Below are 21,726 nucleotides of genomic sequence, written 5' to 3'. Positions count from 1 at the left end.
TCATCACTACAAAGATAACAAAAATGCTGGTGCCTGATCTGATACTAGCTAGAATAAGTGTCAATAACATGGTAAAATGGAAGCTGATTAACAGGAGAAACTGGAAGAAGAGCCATTAAAACCAAAAACAAGGATGAAACAAAACTGAATTACACCTGGAAATGTGAAATTATTAGTTGTTAGTTTTGATGGATCTATTCTAGTTATTGAAGATTTTAACTGTTCTTGCCATGGCAGTTCCATCAGAGATTACCCAAACTCCAGGTGACAAGAAGTTTCTATTTTCTAAGAGAAAGGCAGTGAAAAGATATCATATGGGATTTTTTTTCTTTTTTTTATAGGTAATGTAAGCATATCATTTGTGAGTTCTTATAGCCATTAATATGTGTAAATATTTTAATGAAGAAAAATCATTATTATAATGATCTACTCCTATTCACAATAGGAATCACTACAGGAAGATCACAGTGAACAATGAAGTCCTCCTTTCTTGTATGTTTTATGCATAAAACCAGATGAAAAATACTTTACCATATTTGTTTTTCTTGTCACCAAGAGCATCAACTTTCCCATCTGGACTGAGGCATATGAAACCACGGGTGAGCCTGTTGTAGAACTGAAGTGTATTGCCTTCTTGAAACTTCCACTTTTCAGCAGCCCACTGGTTTTGTAAACAACAAGAAGAAAATACTTAGGAGAAGATGAAATACAGGAATTTGAGGTATATGAGAACCACTGACCCGATTTCACTCAAAGCCTAATTTGAATATTATCACATCAATAGTTTAAAATAACAATAAAAAGGTAAGTTCTTACACTTTCCTCTCTCTTGAGTTCCAGTTCTTGTCCTATACAGACAAAAAGCATATGATTAATTCACACAGCATCCTCATGCCCTCTGACACATCTGTAGTGAGGCTGGGTTCTCCTCCCTTCCAATTTTCACTTACTTTCAGAAAATGGGCTGGCATCTGTCACACTCAGGTCTCTAGCGATTTTGCCATCATCCTGCCCATGGTCCAGCCATCTAAAAACCAGAACTGATTTCAGTATTATAAACTTTACTGGTAATTCCCACAATACTCTATGCATGATATTTGCATGCTAAAGCTTCCTGTTGTGTTCATTAAGGTCCCAAGGCTGCCAAACAATATAAAAATCTGGCTTTAAGGAAATGAGCTTGATTTTTGCAGAAGTGCTTTGTTATTTTTTCTTTTCTTTTTTTTTTTCCGTTCTTGATGAAACATATACTTAAATGTTTTTCTGGATTGACATACAAGTGCCTAAGCCAATTATTACAAATCAGAGAGGTCAGATTGATCCCAGATAAATAAGAAAAGGTGCAGTGGCATAATGTTTTCTCTTCCTGTCTACAAGAAGGCTACAGCAGGATGAAAACTTTACCATGTCCTGCAAATCCCTACACAGGAAGGCAAATCCAACATAGGCAACACTCCCACTACATCTCAGTTACACTTTTACAATGCCTTTGTACTTGCTTCACATATACTTACATAAATTAAGTCTAACTCCATTTGAGTTAAAGGGATTCACACATTGTGAGAGCAATATCAGCAAGAATGGCATCAGGCTCTAACAATAACTAGCACATACACTGTATTTTTCTGCCTGAAATGGATTTGAACTCTCCCTAAATTATGTATGAAACAAGCATTATAGATCTCTTCATAGCAGTCATCTCATCTAGAATACAGAATCAAAATTAGGTCAGGCAAAGATGAGGTGCTGTATCTGATAGGCAGAAAGCCCTTACTCACACATAAATCAGTTTCAGTGTGCACATCGCTCACTCAGAGCTGTCTCAGGCAGTTATTTATTCACTCAGAGAAGTGAGAGGAAGAAATAGAATTGAGGTGCCACTGGCAAGCTGTAGCTGGATTCATACGTGACTGGACTTTACCATTCCTAATAGTTGCACTGATCTTTATCAATTACATTTTTTCCTTAAGGTGTTGAGAATTAATCAGGCATAGATAAAATTAGAAGTGAGCTATAGAATAGAAGATTCAGAAGAGCAGCAGCTGCAGGGGAAAAGGCAGGGAAATTAGGATTGCTTCAAATTATGTTGCAACTCAGTAACAGACTATAAGGCAAACGAGGAAAAGAGATGCACTCAGATAGCTACATTAGTGATAGCCATTCCACAAAATCTTGACACCTGATCCTGAGTTCACTGAACTCAAAGTCTCCCCACTGACTTCTATAAAGTAGGCTTAGTCTCGTAGAGATACAGCAGTCCACTCTTCTGAAAAGTCTTGTATTCGATTACATGGAAGAATGGATCTGCTGGTGTCAGATCCAAAGTGCTGGATATGGGGAATGTGCCAAAAAAGCACCTATTACATATTTCACAAGGTGCAAGAATGGAAACTTCCCATGTAGGACTTTTCATTGCTTATTCATTAGCTCAAATGCACCAGAGGTTAGGGTAGGTGGAACCTTTTGTCATCAGAGAATTGTAAAAAGAATCAGATCATTTCAGCTCACTTTTTAGGAAACATGCATTTATCTCCCTTGACAGGACATTTCAGAAGAAAAAACATGATTAAGTAGAGCTTTATTAAAAACCTAACCCAACTGAAACACTACCAACCTGTGACAAAGGAAAGTATAATCCAGATCTGTGACAGGATCCTTGATTACAACTTTGTCCAGAAACCAGCCATTTCCTTAGAACAAATTTCAAAATAAAAATTAGTTTATGAGCAACAGATTTAATGAAGTCTGACTTCCTATGGCTTTCTCTCTGGAACTGCAAAATCCTCAGCTCCACTGGCAGGTTTCTAGTGCTGCCCTGATGGCTGTACAGGAGACAGTACATGTTCTAGCCAGTCTGGAGTTAACTTACAGGCCTGCAAGCTGCTTGTTGTCTACCTAGCTGTCAAGGCCGTGAGGACACATCCCCCTCCCATGGATTTGGCTGCCTGTGCTCAAGGCCATTTCTTTGATATGGTACAGTTCTGAGGCCTTGATTCAAAGAGCTGTGAGAAGTGGGGCTTGGCCCCTCTTTGACCACGAGCTGCATTTAAGCTCAGACCTTCACACATGGTCCTTGCCTGAGCTATGTTGCAGCTAAACTTTCATATACGTATTCCTGGCCATGAACCTTGATGATCCTGACCTCTTGATTTGATTTCCTGGATGATCTTGGATCTGCCTCATCACTATGAATTTGCCTGATGCCAGGTTGTTGGCGGACCCCAGTTACCATCACTGAACCTGCTCCACTTTTCTTGCACAAACTATGGGACTGTGTCTCTTGTCTGGAAGGTCATTGCCACTGCCTGCCTTGCTGTCATCCATGGCCTCCCTCTTTCCTGTGGAGCAGCTTTGCTGCTCCCTGACAGTAGCAAGCCAAACAAAACGTGCCATCCTTCAATCGCTGGAATAGAAAGGATAGTAGGGAGAATGATTTTGGTGCTCCATTCAGCTTCTGGATCCTTTACTGGAGAATGTGTAGGTCTGTTGTAGGAATTTGGTACCTTGGAGACCACCCAGTGGGGAAAAGGAGATGCAAAAAGAAGAGATAGACAGCTGAATGTATAAACTTAGGAATGTCTCCTTTGGAAAACAGACTAAAAACTAAACTGAAAATGCACTGTAAATTAGTCACATATTTGACATTATTCTGATCTTAAATTATACTTTAATTATACTGCAGCAGTGCTATGTCAGCAGTAACCCATTTTGCTTAGATCAGAATCAGGCTCAGGAAGTTTCAACACAGACAAACCTCTTAATGTCAGGACTTCCAAAGACTTATGCCATTTTATACAGACCATCCAGTTAATTTTTTACTGAAAATACGTTAGCTAGTGCCCTGTATACTGTAAGGTAAACAAAATTATATATTGTATGGATATACTAGAAGTGCAGGGGTTTTGAAAGTGAATTATTCCAGGTCCCTATTGCTTTCTATTGCTCCTTATAACTCTTATTTAACTTAGCCATTCTAGAAGACTTTTTTTTTTAATCGAATAAAAATATCAACAAGGTTAGATAGCATCTTATCAAGATACTAGCACTTCCTCTGATTTTTAATTAATTATAGAACTAATATTAGAATTTATATAAGAAAAAAACAATTCTCTTTTGAGAGTTCAAGGAGTTAAATACTGCAGTATTTACTTAATGATGAAACACTGCAAAAGATAGTGTAATTCTTTGGAATATCTCAAACATCCAAGAAGTTGAAAGGATAATCATTAGCCAGTTTAAAGGGTGCACACCACTTCCTATTCTATGGGGCTGTATTGACTGGCACAAAGAAAAGAGAAAAAAATTGAGTTTTGATGCTGTTGATCTCTGTTTACTGCTGTGAATCAAGCACTGAAGGAGTCCACCACAGAAAACCCCTTTATGACATACAAAAACATCAGTGTATATTGGGCTCTCCTTTGAAAGCAGCTAAGGGAATTGAAAGGCTCGAAAATGGAACCTATGTTAACATGAAGATCTTAAGGTACAATGAAATATGGGTGACAAGCCAACTAAAGAGCAAAACAAAACAAAACAAAAACAAAATATAACTCAATTACTGATCAGAAAGAAGGCTGTTAACAAGACTGAAACGGGATTGCACTCACTGTGTCTAGCTCTGGTCTACAAACCTCCAAGAGTCCATAAAACTACTTATGGAGGGTCCATAGAAGGTAAAAGACAAATGTTAGTCTGCTGTCAGAAGGCTTAAATTTTTTGCAGAAGGGTCCATGTCTCCACTGGAAGTTTTTAGAGGGGTTCACAAACCAAAGAGATCAAAGGCACCTGGAAAACTTTTCTTTCCTCCCACTTTTTCAGTGCAGACACAGAGACAGAAACTATCTCACCATGTTTTTATTCTGAGTTTGTCATAGCCTGCCTGAGTTTCTATGTCTGTAGTACAAATGAATTTATAACTAAAACAGAAATAGTGGAGTGGTTCCTTAAAACAGGAGGTTGCAAATAAAGGGCAGACTTTCACTGAGAAAATCACAGCAGGTGGCACTGGGGTGGAGGAGGAAAGCAAGATCTTCCTCACACAAAGGTTTTTCTCAAAACTGTTTTCCTTCCCAATCCTATGTACTCATATGAAAAAGAACTGCTGAGAAGCTGTAGGGATGACTATTCCTGCCTAGTATCCTTATTCAAAAAGAAACATTTATTCATTAATTGCATTCTTCACCAGCTGTCTGCCACAAAAGAGATAAAGCAAGTAAACAAAACCTCCAGCAGCTCTCCAACTAGAAGCAGGGCAGGAAAGAGTGCTGCAGAGAAACACCTTATCTTCACTCCTTCATTTCCTCCAAAGTATCTGAGCATTACCTCTGATTGGGCCCTGGATTAGAGTCATCCAGCTACAGCCACTCATTGAGGAAGACTACAAAACAGATGTTGTGTTCTTTCCTTTACACACAGAGAAGAAGTTGAGATGCAGGTAAATATGGGAAGAATGGGGCATGAGTGAACACGGGGGAGGAAAAAGGGTAGAGAACTGTTTTATGGCCTGTTTAATATTGCCCTCTCTGTACAACCCTGCTATTGGGTTCAACATATGCTGCTATGCTGTACTGTATTTAGGCTCAAGTGTTTACGAAATGAGGCTTGTGACTGCAAGCAATTTCATGTTCAGCATTAATTGTGTGTTTAATGACAAGACACTGTAGTCAAAGTCTCCAAATGCATCTTTGGTTCATGAGGATTAGTCTAAAATGACAGAACAGTAACATTTGGTGTCCTTAACATAATGGTTGAGAGTGTGGTGAAAGAGAACAGAAAATATTTGAAATTTTTGATGGTACAAGAATGTAACTGTGTCAGTTTAACAGTTTCATTAGAAGCCTTTGTCTCTCACTTCTAAAATATCTTTATGACATTCTATTTTAGAAATACGTACTGTATTTTAAACAAAGGGTGAATATCTTTGTACACAGTATTCAGTTACTGTAGATAGACATTTCTGACCTGATCCAAGACCATTGTGTCCAATAACAATCTTGTACAAATGTCCAAGGTGTACAGCTTCAACAAGAAAGTTGTCAGTCTGTAATCAATCAACAAAAATTCAGTAAGATCTAAAAAGCAGTAATCTTCAGCCATGGAATCCAAAAGATCTGCTTAAACCCATAAAACTCTTGTCAAGCACAACCTATGAAATATCAGTTAATGATAATATCAGAACAATTCAAGCAAGGGAGGTTTCTTGAAACAACAGAAATAACTAAGCTTGATCACTTTGCTAATGGGAGTAGTTCCATTCAAATGAATGGTATTAGAGTCAGAAAACAGAAACCCACCCAAAGCTTAATTGACTAACCAATTGCAAACTGCAAGACATTTCAACATTAGAAATGCAGATATAAAATGTAAAATTTCATTTTCTCTCCACCTATTAAATCAAACTAATAAAAGAATTAAAAATAAAAGGATGCAGTTTACCTATTTTATAAACAAAAATTTTAATTGTCTTCCAAAAGCACTGATATGCCTTTTGAAAGTAACTTTGGCTTAATTATGCAATTTTGGGGGAATACTGCAATGCAGTAATTATCTTTTTTATAATTGTACTTTTCCCTGGGATAATTGAGAAAGAAAAGCCAGCCAAACACATCAGAAAATGCATTGCTTTTTACTCACTTGTCCTTTTAAAAATTTCTTGGTTTTCTGTGACCTGAGCAGCTGTCTTGATCCTGTATCACCTTTTTCTCCATAGATAGAAATATAGACATCAGCTTCAGTTCCAGCATTCCACAGCTCTCCTGTTGTCACGTGCACTTCATAGACAGTCACTGACAATAAAAGATGACAGCTTTTCATATGGCAAACACTATTACAGCTACAGTATCAATCAGCTGCAAAAGTGATTGTAGAGTCCAAATATATCTGTATTAAGGGTAGTTACTGTATAAAGTTTTTAAAATTCTGTTAAACATTAAGTAAAATAATGTACAAACTTGTTTTTGTTTTATTTATCCCAGAAAGTCATTGTGAGGAATGCAAACAGAATTGAGTTTTAAATGAACAGCAGTATTTCTTGGTTCTGCAGCATCACTTGAACTCATTATAAAGCAGAAAAGTAAACAACATAAGTTTAAGATTAGGGTCAGCATAAGTGAAATCAAAACTAAAACAATCAACAGGAGCCATTAACTTTTTGAATGCTTTGGTTAACCAAACAAGAAAAATCTAGCGCCAAAGTTTTCATTTTCTGGGACCTTAGAATTCAGAAAGCTTTGTTGCTTTAATATTTTAGTCCTTCAAGCAATAGGATAGTATGAGCTTCTTCTATTATATGACATATGAAAATTCTTTAAACACTATAAATTTGTGAGGAAAAATCTAGGACCTAAATTTAATAAACTGGCTATTTAGTGGAAATGTGTAATCCACAATAAAATAAAATTTGAGTCAAAATCCCATGAAGCTAAAGACTATGATACATAAATATATATATATAAATAGAAAACTATGCTTATTAAAATGCAGATTTAGGAAACCCAGAAAATTCAGAATTTGCAATTATGCAAATTATGCAATTATGCTCTTCAGTAGGAACATGAGAAAGGCAAAGTTTATAGGCAGTAATAAAATATTTTGTTAGACCAAATGAGATACAAAGAATAAATTAAAGGGGGATAAAACAATCTCCTGTTCTGGCATACAAGCTCTTCTTCTGGATGTAGGTCTCCTTGTCCTTCTCTGCCTTGCAAATAGAAAAGACTTTCTGGACCATTGGATCCAGAACTACATCAACATTATCATCATTCCATTATCAGTTCCCACTTGAAATATGTTGTGAAGTTTGACTCCAATTCATCAGTAGGAGATTGCTCCCAGATCTCATTCTTCTGATGGCCAAACACCTTCTTTTAATAACCAGTACCAATTTATTCATGATCAATCCATACCTGCACTTGTGCCAAGTGGCCTTTCAGTCTTCTCTTGATGTTTATTTCTTTATGTTTCTCTCACATGTATTTATATGGCATTTCTGCATGGTTTACCATACAAGCTGTCCTTAAACAAGTCAGTGTGGATAGAAGTAACAATCTAGCTAAAACAGTATGCAGTCTGCACGGGTTATTTTAATGTGCCCACACAGAACTCTCTGATATAGTGTTAGGTTGCTTCTAACACCAGAGTGAACTCATTTAGACGTGCTCAGTGGGTAGCTCTATGCTCCACTGGAATATTGTACTACAGACATATGCTATAAAAAATCCAAGATAGAGGCTTGAAATAGTTAAATAAAAAATTCAAGCAATTTTTGCAAGTTTTGACACCTCTCTTAACCTTTCACAAACCTAGGGATCATCCTGGTATTTATAATTCTTACAGTTTTTATCCTAGGTAATAGAGGCTTGTCTTTCCTTTAGATATTCCACGGAATAGTGTGCAGAACAGAGATTAAGAGAAGGAACTGTATTCTTTACATCTATTTTCGTCTATAAACATAGAACATTATATTTGTAAACATGCTACTCTAAACTTAGAAAGTGTTAGGGTTAAGATAATTTGTGAAACTTAATTTTTCCCCTCTATATCTATGAATTATGAGAAGTAGAACAAATAGGTAGAATGTGTATCTTTGTGCGATCAACTAGTATGGTAGGGAAAAAAACAGCCACATATTCAGGCACAGAAGCTTTTGGCAGTTTTAACAGCATAGTCTTCCACTATTTTTTTCCTCAGAATATACCTGCCTCAATACTCAAAATAGTTTTCATTTAACAACTGTCAGTTAATATTTTATTTTATTCACACTGTTCACCATGTCACCACCTGATCTATTTACTTTCCTAAGTTTTTTCTTTAAAGTATCTGTGTAAACTGATACCCCAGTCTATGCAGGGACTGTGGCAGAGGCAGGATGCAGAATCCATTCTCCCCTTCAACACTCCCCTACCTAAATCCTGACAATCCTCTCTGTTCCTACAATTCCCTCTTTCATTAACTATCTATTTTCCAGTTTCTGTGACAAGAAAAGGAGAGGTCCAACAGTCACCAAACATTGTGTAACTCTGATTTATCCCCAGAGAATAGTTCGCTGCCATATAATTAAAGACTGTGTCATAATGCATGGGTAGAAGGGGTCAAAATTAGGATAGCTCAGGAAAAAAAAGTCAAATGCATTGGTGTTCAGTCCCTCAAAATCAGAGCCATGAAGTCTCTGTGTAATGCTTCTTAACAGTTTTTTTAATTCCCACATTTTTACTGTGAATATAAAAGACCCTTAAATCAGAAAGTGTTTCAGCCTCTTCTTGTTCATAAATTGGTTTTAAAGTGCCTCTCATCATCTCTCTTTCAGACTGAATCCAGTCCTCTTCACTTGTTGTGTTATCAAACTATCTTCTCTGATGTTAAAAGCTATGTTCTCTTTTCCGTCTCATGAAAAAATATAACACTGGCAAAAAGAGGCAGAGGCTGTCTTTCAATTACTGAGTTAGAGCTGAAATTCCCTTCTCCCAGCCTTCAGCATGACTGCTCTTATACTGAGTCTGGTAGAAGTACACAGAATTTCTTTTCTTCCTTTCCTGCGTGAGGGAGAAATTACCAATGATAAAATGCAGATTGAGAGGATGGCCTAAGTGTGCAGTTGTGTTTTATGATGTATCAGGATTACCTGATAATAAAAATCTTTCATTATTTCTTTATTTCAGAAATAAAGAAACAACTTAGAAAGAAGAGCCTGAAACTAGAAGGTGTGTATGGTCAAGGTCCCAGAATATTAAGTAAGGAAGCACTGGAAAAGAACAGATATTGCAGGGAAGGGAACTAAGCATATTTGATTTAATAACATGTTAATAATCATTAATTACTGTTTATTTAAAAGGTTGGATTTTTTGACTACTGTGCTTGTATGTTTCCCTATGCTAATAATATTAGGAGTCTCCCAAAGAGATCAGATCTGAGAGGAAGTGGGGCTTTTTCATTCCTTGGGGGCATAAAGATCCTAACCACTCAGGATCCCAAATCACTGTGGTTAGTGCTGGCCAGCCTTTCTCTACAGCATTTCATGAGCCATTTACTGCTGCTAACTAGACTGCTGGAAAAAATCTTTTGTGCTATTGTTTTTCTTTTAAAGGCATATTAAGGAGGCACAAACATTTTTTCCACTCTTCTTTTCAGGTTCTTGACCTCAGTGCTCAGGCATCATAGGCACAAATACAAGTCGAGGCCACTTAGCTCTTTATTACTAAAATGCCCTATGGCATGTTTCCCCACATTCATGCGCCACTTTCTGGACCCTCAATTTAATTTATTTCCTCTTCCCCTAGCCTGTACCCACAAGAGTGATGGGTGTTATCATTTCAGTCTTTCATGATCAGCAAAAGTACTGCAATATCACCAAGTATTGTTATACTATTAAACATTCTGAAAAGCAGGTCAGTAGGTTTTAGAGACTGTTGGATGGGAATTTCTCATACTCTATTAACCTTGTACTCTGCAGTTGATCTGATCTTCCTGGAAATGGAGAAGAGGAGGACCTGGAACCTGTCCCAGGTGGATCTTGCTCAAGTGAAAGCTTCAGTAATATTGGTGGTATTATGACATTTCCCCCTCCACCTTCACATCCAAAAAGATAGGAAACCCTACCCCAGCTTCTTGCTCCCTCACTGGCATCTCTCCTTGGATATACTGATCCTGCTCTGTTCTTGTGCTTTCCTGGGTCTAGGAAGGAGCAATGCCAACTGTGGAGAAGGAAAAAAGAAGCACAGCCTTTGCCAACCCCCTTCCCATTGCTGAAGCAGAGAGACCGTATAGCAACAACATCCCGCATGGGTGACAGGGATTGGTGTGGGACAGCAAAAAGCAGGGCATTACAACCACTGAAACCATAACAGCAGCAGCACCTAATGATGTTGGTATTGTTTTGTGTCATGGACCTTTAGAATTACAAAACAAGCCTAATATTAGTATGTCAGTGACGGAGCTTTTTACACTTATAAAAATTCCAAAATATTGTTAAAGTTTTATTCCAAACACAGAAATTAAAACTAAAACAGCAGTTACAATAGTCATACCAGAACTATAATCCTCAGTTATTGAAAGCAGGGTTTGTGATCTGACTCATGATGACTTCATGGTTGTCATATGTTTCTTTTGTTTCCTGATTTTTATGAATAAAAATACAAACCAATATCTGTAAGCTGTCTTTACCACTGTCTCTATTTTAAAACAAACATAGATGCTGAAAATCTTACCAAAGCAGGAGTCTTTTTGAAAAACCTGGGAAATTCAGCTCATTAGGTTAAAGACTCTGCCATCTCCTCTCCAGTGATTCTTAACCTTTTACCTGAGTGTGCCCAGTAATCACAGGAAAAGAGCACAAAGAAGCATTGTAGCTGCCAAAAAGTAATAGAGGGGCTGATGAAAGCAGCGACTTCATCTCTATCAGCATGAGTTTGTGGCCTGACTTGGCTGCTGTGGCATTATGCTTACCTGGAAGAATAGGCTGACCCTGATGTAAAACAGGAAGCTCCAGACAGATTTCCCCATCAGCTTGGTCCAAGGCTAGCCATCGGCGTGCAGGGAAGTAAAACTGCTCCCCTGAGTAAAGGTTCAGTAACTGCACCTAAAGCAGCACCAAGAATTACAATTTAAGTCACTGAGGCCTCAACTGGAGTAGTAGAGGACTTGGTGTCTGTGGGAACCTGCTGAAATCTGTGCAGGTAGAGTTCTGTGCTAACAGATGTGATCACAAAACCATGGTTTTGGGGCATGTCTGTTTCCTGGATACAAATATCCCTAATCTGACTCTTCACGCAATCAGATTCAAAAGTACAGGGCAGGGCAATTCAAGTAAAGCCAAAAAAACAGGAATTATTGGCTCAGATGCCATCCTGAAAAATATAGCCATGTTGTTTCAGTTAGTACATCCACATGGACTTGCACTAGGTGGCATGGCTTACAAAACAGGGAAGTTCTGACTGGGAAGCTCTGCAATGCTTGCAATTGCATTCCTTTAACCTGTTTTCTTATTACAACAGGAATTAAAGGAACAAGTTTTGATTCTTTAACACTGCTTGTGGCATAAATGCACTATGAAAGTGCTAGCCACAACACCAGCACATCATAGGCAATTTTCTTCCACAAAGGGACTGTGTGCACACCAGCTGAAGAAGAGAAAGAGCTCTAGTTAATCTATAATTCAAAGTATTTCATAGTCAGCATTTCAGAGGTTGCTATATATTTGATTAGTCCTTGATCGTGCTAATTTATGCCAGGAGCTATGCTAGATTTCAGACCAACAGAGAGAAACGAAGGGACTTCTACCCCTAATTTCACTCCTGCTCTGTGCTTTATAGAATCTAAGCTCCTTAATTGGAATATTAAATAAATTCAAAATTACTGGGAACACTTTTATCTTTTTTACTGCTTAAATACTAAACTTTAAAGAAAAAGATTCAGCTTTTCTGAAAAACCTAGCATAACCTCAGCCTGTCAACATCTACTGCAGGATCTTGAAAAGGGAACTTGGAGTTAGCAAATTAACCCCTTTCTGGTCATTTGCACACCTAAAACCATTTCAGCACAAGCACAGCCACAGAAACCATGGAATATTCGTGGAGTGTTGAGTCGGATTTTATGATAACCAAAGCTTCTAATGCAAAGATCAAGCATACAAATGAACCTTTTCCATACGAAAAATTCACTGTTCTCTTCTAGCTGTTCTTCAGCTCAGATACACTTCAGAAGTAGCTGGTAACCTGTCCCTCTGCATCCCAGGACAAAACTAGGAGTCTTTTTTAACCCTTTCATTGTGTGTCCACATGCACATAGGAAAAGAATACAGAAGAAAAAAGTGTCTTAAATGGTATTCTGACTTCAGCACTCCCCAAAACACATTACAGCTGAGAAACAAATACTTCAGCTTTATTGTCAGGCAATCCTCACCTGAACTGAAACAGATATAATCCCAAGAATTCTAGCAGGAAACCTCTTAGACAGTGAACTACATATGACACAATATTCCAACATAGCCATACAATGGCTAGAGGCATACGCTCAAAGAATCTTGTCTAAACTTTAGCTAAGACTACCTGGATCATACATGCTTTGTCTTCTTACTGAGTCTGAGTCCCAAATAAAAACAGCTAGTTAAAGCACCAGATAGCCACAGAGCTTAAACATTAATTAGTGAATATTTAACTTCAGTGGACACTTTCCGTTAGATATGAATTTACCCTGAAATACGAGCTGTAACACTGAGTTCATCTGGAAATTCTAAAGTAATTTATAAACTGCTATTTCCTAATTGAAGGATGAGAAACTCTGGCACAAAGTAGTAAAGTAAACTCCTCAGGCACACATGATATATCATTGGCACATATAGTACATCACTGATGTTAAGGATAAAGTCATCTCCTTTCATTCCCAGTCCAGTAATCTGCATACTGCACTCCAGGACTGAAGCTAGAAACAGAACTAGCTGATTCTCTTCACTTTAATATCTTTGCTTTATTTGCATTGAGATCACTTTTAAATTAGGGGGGAAAGGAATTTGTTATTGACTTTTTTTCCTCAGAAACACAGAATTAGAAACATTTGGAATGTAGCTCTAGTGCTGTGTAAAAGGACCCAAAGTCAACCTCAGATCTGAGAAGAACTTGGCTAGCTAGAGTTCAATGCCCTTTTAGGTTTCAACAAACTCTACACACTCTCTAGCATACAAAGGCTCCAGAAGACTCAGACTACAGCAGCCAGGTTAGACAGCCTTCCTTGCTACCCAGACATACATTTTTAAAGAAACAGAATGTACAGTTATAAACAAACTGCAGACAAACAGGTAAGACGGATACCATCACAATATGTCATTAATTCCCTGCAAAAATAGTTCATCATAAGTAATATCTTAAACAAAGCTGCAAGCATATCATGAGGCTAACATATTTGTTCAAAGGACTTTTCTGACTCATATTATGGTTCCATTGTCACAGTGACTGCTTTTGGAAAGATAAAATGCCTGCTCAGTGCCTTTACCTCGTCACAGTGCCACGCAGGGAAGTTCCCTGCATTTGTATGTCCTATACGTATTTTGTAGAGATCTCCTAGGTTTCCAGTATTAATCTGTAAAAAGAGCACTATCAGTGAAACATAGAACATTCCTTACAAGAAAAAGACAAGCAACAGAAATTCAATTGGTAACTGTCGGGTGATGTTTTTGTTTAGAGAAATATTCTGTATTAAATATTCTGATATTTAAACCAGTGTTTCCAAAGTATTTTGCTCCAGACAATCATTAGAAGCTTGGCTCTTTTAAAGAACAACCCTCTGGCAAACCTGTTGGCCTGCCAACACTCTTTAAATGACCTGAGGTGCTGCTGGTGCTATTTTGTCCCTCACTGAATATTGGTCTTCCTGGGACATGAATATAGACTGTAGGTATCACTAAAAAACATCAGACTGGCACCAGAACCTGGCTCAGTTTAGCATCTGTACCACTGACCTGATGCAGATCTCTGTCTCCTAAGCACCTCCCAAGTACCTCTCGTAGTTTTCCCTGCCACTCCAGGAAGATACGCCTTACAATTTTGGAAACAATTGTGTTCAACTTTGTTGTTTCTTTTTATAAACCATTTCAATTAAATCAACTTATAAAGCTGTATTTGAAAGATTAGCTCTTGGGCAGGCTGGACAAGCGTGTCCAGTAGAGATAACAGCATGCTGAGGGAATAGCTTTTTATGAAGGTTATTCAAACCACTAGTTATGAACTTAAGTGTAGAAATAGAAAGCTTATCTTCAAGGCACTGGAAACACACCATGAGTGTCTCTCCTCCTTGATATATCATTTTTTTCTCTGATGTAGCCTGGGATTGCTGTCCTTTATTCTGTCTTTCTACTGAATTCATTCTCTGCTTTCATTTACACTATAAAGATCGGTACGAACCAAACTCCCTGTACTGTGAATTTCCCTGAACCTGCTGTTATAAACAGTAAGGAGACAGAACAGTTTGGACAGACCAGAATTAACCTAGATTTAGCATAGAGCATAAGCAGAGCGGCTTGATTCTTTCTATGTTTTTCAGAGCAGGTATTCCTTAATTGTCTTCAGTGCTATGGATACTCACCTAAGAGGCAAATCTTAGGTTCCAGTCCAGGGACAGCCTCCATATTTTGCATTTAAGAGTCATTGGAGGTGAAATGAATAACAGTCATGGAAGCAGGAAACAAAACCAACAACATGTCTCATGAAGAGGGTGTTTTTATTAAGCAGGAACATGGTTACCTATTCTATCTGCTCCTTTGAATCTTATATCTGTTTTTTGACATTTCAGGTGGAGAATGGCACACTGTCAGAGGTGATACATTCTCCTGAGATCCCCCACCAGGCTGAAGAGAGCTAAGAACAAGATTTCCTACATCCTAGGCAGCTGCAAGACTATTGCAAAAAAGGTGAGCACTTCAATAATGGCAGCATCAAGTACCTTCTTCTCAGAAGAGAACTTGCTATCCTGGATACTAATAGACAGAAGCACCTGTTATGTGGCCCTATAGCAGGCACCTGCTAGAGATACCCATTGACAATTCCACACACACACTCAAGCTATGCAATTCCTGATAAGAGACCTATTTCAGCTCTCTTAAATCATCATGGCGCAAGAATGATGGGGGAGAAACTTGCTTCTGTAATTTGTAGAAGCAGCAGCTTCAGACAGACTTATACCAAATTTATTGCAGGTATAAAAATAGCCATTTCTTTAAAAATGGCAGCAAGGATTTAACAGAGTTTAAAATTTGCTCCATACCCTAATTATTCACTTCCCCATCTCATTTTTAATATTGTTGCTCCATTTCAAATTTAAAAACTGCACACATCTCTGTTTTTTTCTACTTCTTGGTAATTTCTTGTGTACTCTGTAAAGTGACTGATAGTTCTTCTTAAACAAACAAGAAATACGTTGGATCAAACTGGCTTTTGGGTGGGAGTGAGGGAGAAAGGATACTAAATTTAGCTCCACATTTAAGTCCTGGTTCTTGTTTCCAGATATGTACACCATGAAAAAACTGATTGTTTTTGAGCTTTTGAAATTTGATGTAATCTGGCAGAATACAAGCAGGCAATAAACTGAATACATATTACTTACTGTGAAGATGTCTTCATTGCCTCTCTGAAATAATTTCCCTTCCTCTCCATCAAGAAAAATAGGCCCTGAACTGCTGCGTTCCCCATACAATGTAATATAAACCTGTGAGCTTGTTCCTGCAGATGGCATATCCCTGGTGAGGACTGACACCTTCCATTTCCCAGCTATCAAACGATAAAAAGACACGTTGAATTACTTAAACTCAAGGTTCCTAAGCAAAATGCATTTCAGTAAGCAGAATTCTAAATAGTATAATGTCAATGAGTACAAAAATATGTATTTCATAAAAATACAGCAGGCAAATAGTGAGTTTACCAAGTTGGGCATGCAAAATTCAGGAAGTGTCAAGTTGCATTCACGTCTTTTACTCTCTACATATGCCATACAATGAAGTCAAACTACAAGATCGCCGATTACTTTTCAAACACTGTATTTGAAATATTGTACCAAATTGTATCAAATAGGACTTTCTGTTTTAAGATATATCAACTTTGCACAATGCAGTACTGTGTAATGACACCCATGCTGGCTTTGAACCAGCCAGATCTGGAATGGCAAATGATATAATCACTTCAAGCATTGTGGTATCCTAAAGCTAACTGGCTCTGCTGAAGAAAAAACACCTTAGGAATGGATCCACAGGAACACAGCTCTGAATCAGTATCTCTGTAATGCTATACTGGGCTATGCAGATATAAGAGCTCATTTGGAATCCACTTAGGTATTACCAACATGTGCTTGCATTGCACAGCATTGGCATCATACTCTGAGATACCAATGTTTTTTACAGTTAAAATAATTTCAGAATTATAAAGACATGGATTTAGGTTTTTGTTTAGTAAAAGTTGAGTATCTACAGGCTGGAATTTAGAGAAATGGTATTACTGAGGGATGGCTGATCACAGTGGCCTGTTAATAGGGATATTATGAAGAAATAGTAAGAAAACACCCCTTCTCCCCACCAAGTTTCTAATCAGCTGGTACCCATCTCAAATGGTATACATGTAGGGACCTCCCAAGCTTGCTAAGACTGTTTTGCACCACTGATTAATAACACCTGTTTTGCAAGGGAACTTCCTTTAAAATACAGCAACAGTGATAAAGGGCTTTACTGACAACAGAAGCTCCCTATCAACTAATCATTTATCTATGCTATCCCTTTTACCTGTCATAATGACTTTCCCTTCCATCACAGTATATTTGATCCAATCTGCTCTGACTAAAACACTGAGAAGCAACATGGTAATAGCATGATATGATGATTTCTGTGTTTACTGACTATTTGAGATGTTTAAAATAGATCTAAGTGTCTTAAACCCCAGGTGATAATTTATCCTACAGTTCTACTATCAGGTTCAGCAAAACCACTTTTATTTTGAATGTCACTTAATATTTTCAGTGATAGCCAGGAGCATTTTCTTAAAGGAGTTAAAGGACATTGATCATGATGCATAAACAGAATCATGCTGCAGCAGAATACTATTTGGGAAGCAGTGAGACCAATAATTTAAGGAATTGGCATTTAGTTGTCTGTGGCATTCTGGAAGAAATAAGGTAGGATTAGTGTTTTTACTTGCTTGTGTTTAGCCATGTCCAAAGGAAAAGATGTTTAAGAAATTGATGGGTTAGGCTGACCTAGGCTGGGTGTATGTCAATATTTTTATATCTAGGAAATAACTGAGTTGAAAATGTAAGTACTCCACCCCACCTATCAACTATTAATATTACTTTTAATAAATAGCAAAAAATAAGGCATAGTAAATGCACATTATACAATCTAAACCACTAATGAGACCTGATGGTAGAATCCAGGAGCTGTATTTGCAGTTGAGGTCTTGCTGTAACTGCTGTGCCTTACCTATTCAGGAATTTTTTACTTTTGTGTGATTCATATGTTTTGTGTGTAAAACACACATTTCTTGGGAACTGCAGTGGTGTAGAATCAGTAATTATTAACATAGATATTCTCTCCCACACTTTGAGGGGAGAGACAGGAAGGTATTAACATGATGCTTGGTTCATATTTGAGAACAAAACTCAAGACCTTGAAATGTAAGTGAACCTTCTTTACTTCAACTATCGAATAAGTTTTCTTAGCCCAAAAATTTGAGTGATATGAATCTTTTCATATGTCTGAGCTGTTGCTGACACAGACACATGCACTAGTGTCAGCTGCACACAGATGTCTTCTGAAAGACTGTATAATACGGTGATTACATCACTAGATCTCTTGATTTTTTTTCTCTGCCTGAATTGTCTTATGCAACCTCTGTTATCTGCAAATGACAGTGGCATCACTGAAAATCAAAACTGATTTGTAGAGTGTGTTATCAGCTTGGGTCTATGACACATAGATCTACTCTCAACATCTCGAGCAACCAATAAACAAAAATTGTCTAAATTCCAAGCTGCTATGATTAAGCAAATAGTATTCACTACATGAACTGTGAATATACCAAATATGCAGTATGGTGTTTGCAAACACAGAGATCCCAATAACACTGGAGCTGGCTACAGATTTTTCAGCTGTATTGTAATAATACTGCTGAAGTAGCACCTGTAGCAGTTCAATCTTACCAGGCAGAGAAGTCCATCAGCTGTCAGTACTCATAAGTAGTCTATATTTTTTCCTACTTTTCTCTCCTTCCAAATAGTACTTCACTAGTCATTTTCTTCCACTTTTTTATTTTTTTTTTACCTTATTTATTCCACAGTACTGTTCTGAGATTTACTTATTTGTTTGAAAAATGCTTGGACGTCCATGACCTAAGGATGGCCTCAGTAGCAAGTATTAAAATTTTAAAAGACAGAGACAATTTGGGAGAAGTTACATGGCTTAATAGCATATCTCATATCTCATTATTATATAAATATCTCATTATTACCAGAAATTTGGAGTATAATACACTACTCTATTTTAAAGAGATGCTCTTGAATGTCAGCAGTTTTCTGGAATATACTGTGAATGTGCATACCAGCTGCAGTGCCAAGACTTTCTAAGTAATTATACTGTCATTATTAAATAACAAAATAAGCTGCCAAACAGATACTCTTATCAACAGGTTAAACTTCATCTTTACAAGAATTGTCATAGTCTGAACACATTAAACTGAAAGAATAGGGAATAAATAATAACTGTCAAACCTAGAACACAGGTTCCTAACAGAAAAAGGGGAAGAAGTAGCTGGCAGAATTACATTTTCTGATAACAGAGCAAAATGTGACCCTTTTTAAAAGTTGCTGTAATCTGATTTTTCTTTGTCTGAATTTTTCTCATTGTTCCTATTACAATGGTTTGGGGGTATTATACATTATCCAAACCACTGTCTGTTCCAAGTTTCTGTGATCCATGACTGATGACAGGTGACTATATAATCCTCCATGTTGATCTCCCTTATTGGCATTTAACTAGCATATGTGTACAACATATAAGTCACTTCACACGCACATACCTAAGCTCGTACTTAATTTAGGCTATTAAGGTTAGTAAATCACTGACTTCCTTAAATAATCCCCTTAATTCATGCAGTGGATTAATATGGTAATTAGTCTAGTGATATTTGATAACATCAGTGCTATAAAAGTTAAGGAACTTGCTAAACAGTGATAAATTAAACAATCTTGATTCCTTCTGACATCCTTAGAAGTAAAGAGGAATATGTCTTATGCAACTGGGAAATGAAAACCAATAAATGATACCAAAGTGTTGCTCCTCTACGCTCAAATTGAGGAATATAACACTTCTGAGAAATCAATCACAGCTCATTAGTTTTTGTTATACACACTTTTAGATATGCAAAGCCATCTCATCCAGCTTTCTATCTATCACACTGGAGGTATCAGTAATTACTATACATCCCTGTGTGCAGTGGCTTCCACTCCAATACACTGTTTTCAGTCTCTAAAAGCCTTTCCAGTTAAGAGTTTCCAGTCTTCACTCTAGTCCCATGCGTATGCTCACTGCAAAGTTTGAGGAAGATCTGTCTGACCATTTTTTTCAAGTCAAGGGTAGTAAAAATACCCACAACTTCTCTAGTATGTTACTGGTTTGTATATAAGCTTGTTACCACAACTTCATGCCCTGGCAAAAACAAATGCTGGAAAATTTCATTGTGAAATATTACTGAAAGTAAAAAAGAAAACATAAAATAATGTATTTAGATGAAATGCTGCTCTTGACTGTTATTGGATAAGATTTTTGTATGAGTATTATTTCTTTAAATTCCTCAATATTCTTATCAGTTCATGGTAAACTTAGTCCAGAGTGCAGATTTTGTTAATGGACAGTACTAGACACTTCATAGAAAGTTCATAAAACTCTTTAATGAACAATGAAAGACTTTTTTCCATCATTAATCAGTTTTATAACTTGGGGCCCTATTGGCCTCCAAGAGAGAGCTTAGTCTGTGTTGATCCAGATCCTTGGGATTCTCTTTCTAGTTTTGACACACACTGTTATTTTGGATAAGCACTTAAATCACTCTCTGCAGGCATGCCTGAAATTTTTGACATTATTATTTATCTTTCATTATGTTAAGACATAAATGCTGTTTGTGAAATGTTTTGGGAGCTGAAGTTAAAATGTATTTTTTTATGAAAATGTTAAGCTTTATTCATCCAGGATGAAGACAGCACATAACTAATGTAGACGGCCAACAAGTAGGGTGTAGAACATAGGAGTTCTGAGGTTTTTATCTTGCAAGGAAGAAGTGTTGTTTGATAACTGACTGTTCAGATGCAGTTTGTTTCTATAGGGTCTGTGATTTAGGAACAGTCCATAATTTCCAGAGTTCATTTATAGACTGTCTTATGAAAGAAACAGATGTCTTGCAGTTGAAAACCAAGATGAGATCTTGCCTGTCATTCCTAGCAAGGTGAGTTAAATGTCAAGCATTAGTAAAAGAGAAGAGCTGATCAAACAAAGGACAAATAGCCCCAGAATGAAAATATACTTTGAAGGTAAAAGCTAGTATAGCAGCAACAGACTAAGGAACGGAGAAAATAATGAAGATGATTGGCTACACCTCTGAGATATATTATCCTGGAGTGGGTATTTGACAGAAGCTATTATGAAAAGTTTGGAGTATAGGGAACAGAAGATACCGATGGAAACAATAGTGGAATTCAGTCACGACTTTGAAGATATGAAAGAGGAAAAGAAACAGAAGTTGCATGGCTTTGCAGAAACCTGCTTAAGATGAAGGCCTGAAGGGGACAACATTGGAAAAGGAAAATGATCTGTGAAATCCTGTAGCAACAAACAAGTTAATAGAGAAAAACAAGTATTTTACTGTTTCACTAGATAATGGCAAGGAAAAAAGCTGGGAAATCAGTCTTACTAAAGATGAAGAAATGATGGTTCAGGGACTGGAGTCCGAAAAGAAATAAAGATGACATAGAAAAGATTGTTGCCAGTTCCAAAAAACAGAGAAATACACTGCTCGCTGGAAGCAAATTTACAAGATTTGAGGATCTTGATGGGAGAGGTACATTCATCACCTGCTCTTTATATTAAAACAAATACTACTGCTAAAATTGTTGCTTAAGTGGATCAAGGATATCTCCAAGAGCCTGAAGAAGATGCTCAAAGAAAGGTAAATAAAATTCTTTAGGTCTTAAAATAAAAAGTCAAGGCAAAAC

General features: G+C 37.2%; 1 protein-coding gene across 1 annotated transcript in view; it reads right to left on the bottom strand.

Annotated features, from left to right (window-relative positions):
* RP1 (RP1 axonemal microtubule associated) overlaps nucleotides 1–21,726 on the bottom strand; it is a 184,676-nt gene that overhangs the window by 147,094 nt on the left and 15,856 nt on the right. Inside the window, exons 3-11 of the mRNA XM_067290018.1 lie at nucleotides 16,087–16,250; nucleotides 13,981–14,067; nucleotides 11,440–11,572; nucleotides 6,634–6,785; nucleotides 5,962–6,040; nucleotides 2,615–2,690; nucleotides 951–1,027; nucleotides 817–848; nucleotides 532–661 (exon numbers count right to left, since the gene is read on the bottom strand). Of these exons, the coding sequence (XP_067146119.1) occupies nucleotides 532–661; nucleotides 817–848; nucleotides 951–1,027; nucleotides 2,615–2,690; nucleotides 5,962–6,040; nucleotides 6,634–6,785; nucleotides 11,440–11,572; nucleotides 13,981–14,067; nucleotides 16,087–16,250 (930 nt within the window). The remainder of the gene's footprint in view (nucleotides 1–531; nucleotides 662–816; nucleotides 849–950; nucleotides 1,028–2,614; nucleotides 2,691–5,961; nucleotides 6,041–6,633; nucleotides 6,786–11,439; nucleotides 11,573–13,980; nucleotides 14,068–16,086; nucleotides 16,251–21,726) is intronic.

The sequence above is a fragment of the Apteryx mantelli genome, chromosome 2, assembly GCF_036417845.1.
Source record: "Apteryx mantelli isolate bAptMan1 chromosome 2, bAptMan1.hap1, whole genome shotgun sequence".
In the NCBI taxonomy this organism is placed as follows: domain Eukaryota; kingdom Metazoa; phylum Chordata; class Aves; order Apterygiformes; family Apterygidae; genus Apteryx; species Apteryx mantelli.
The sequence above is the reverse complement of the archived record's forward strand: the minus strand, read 5'-3'. Positions and strand labels throughout refer to the sequence as shown.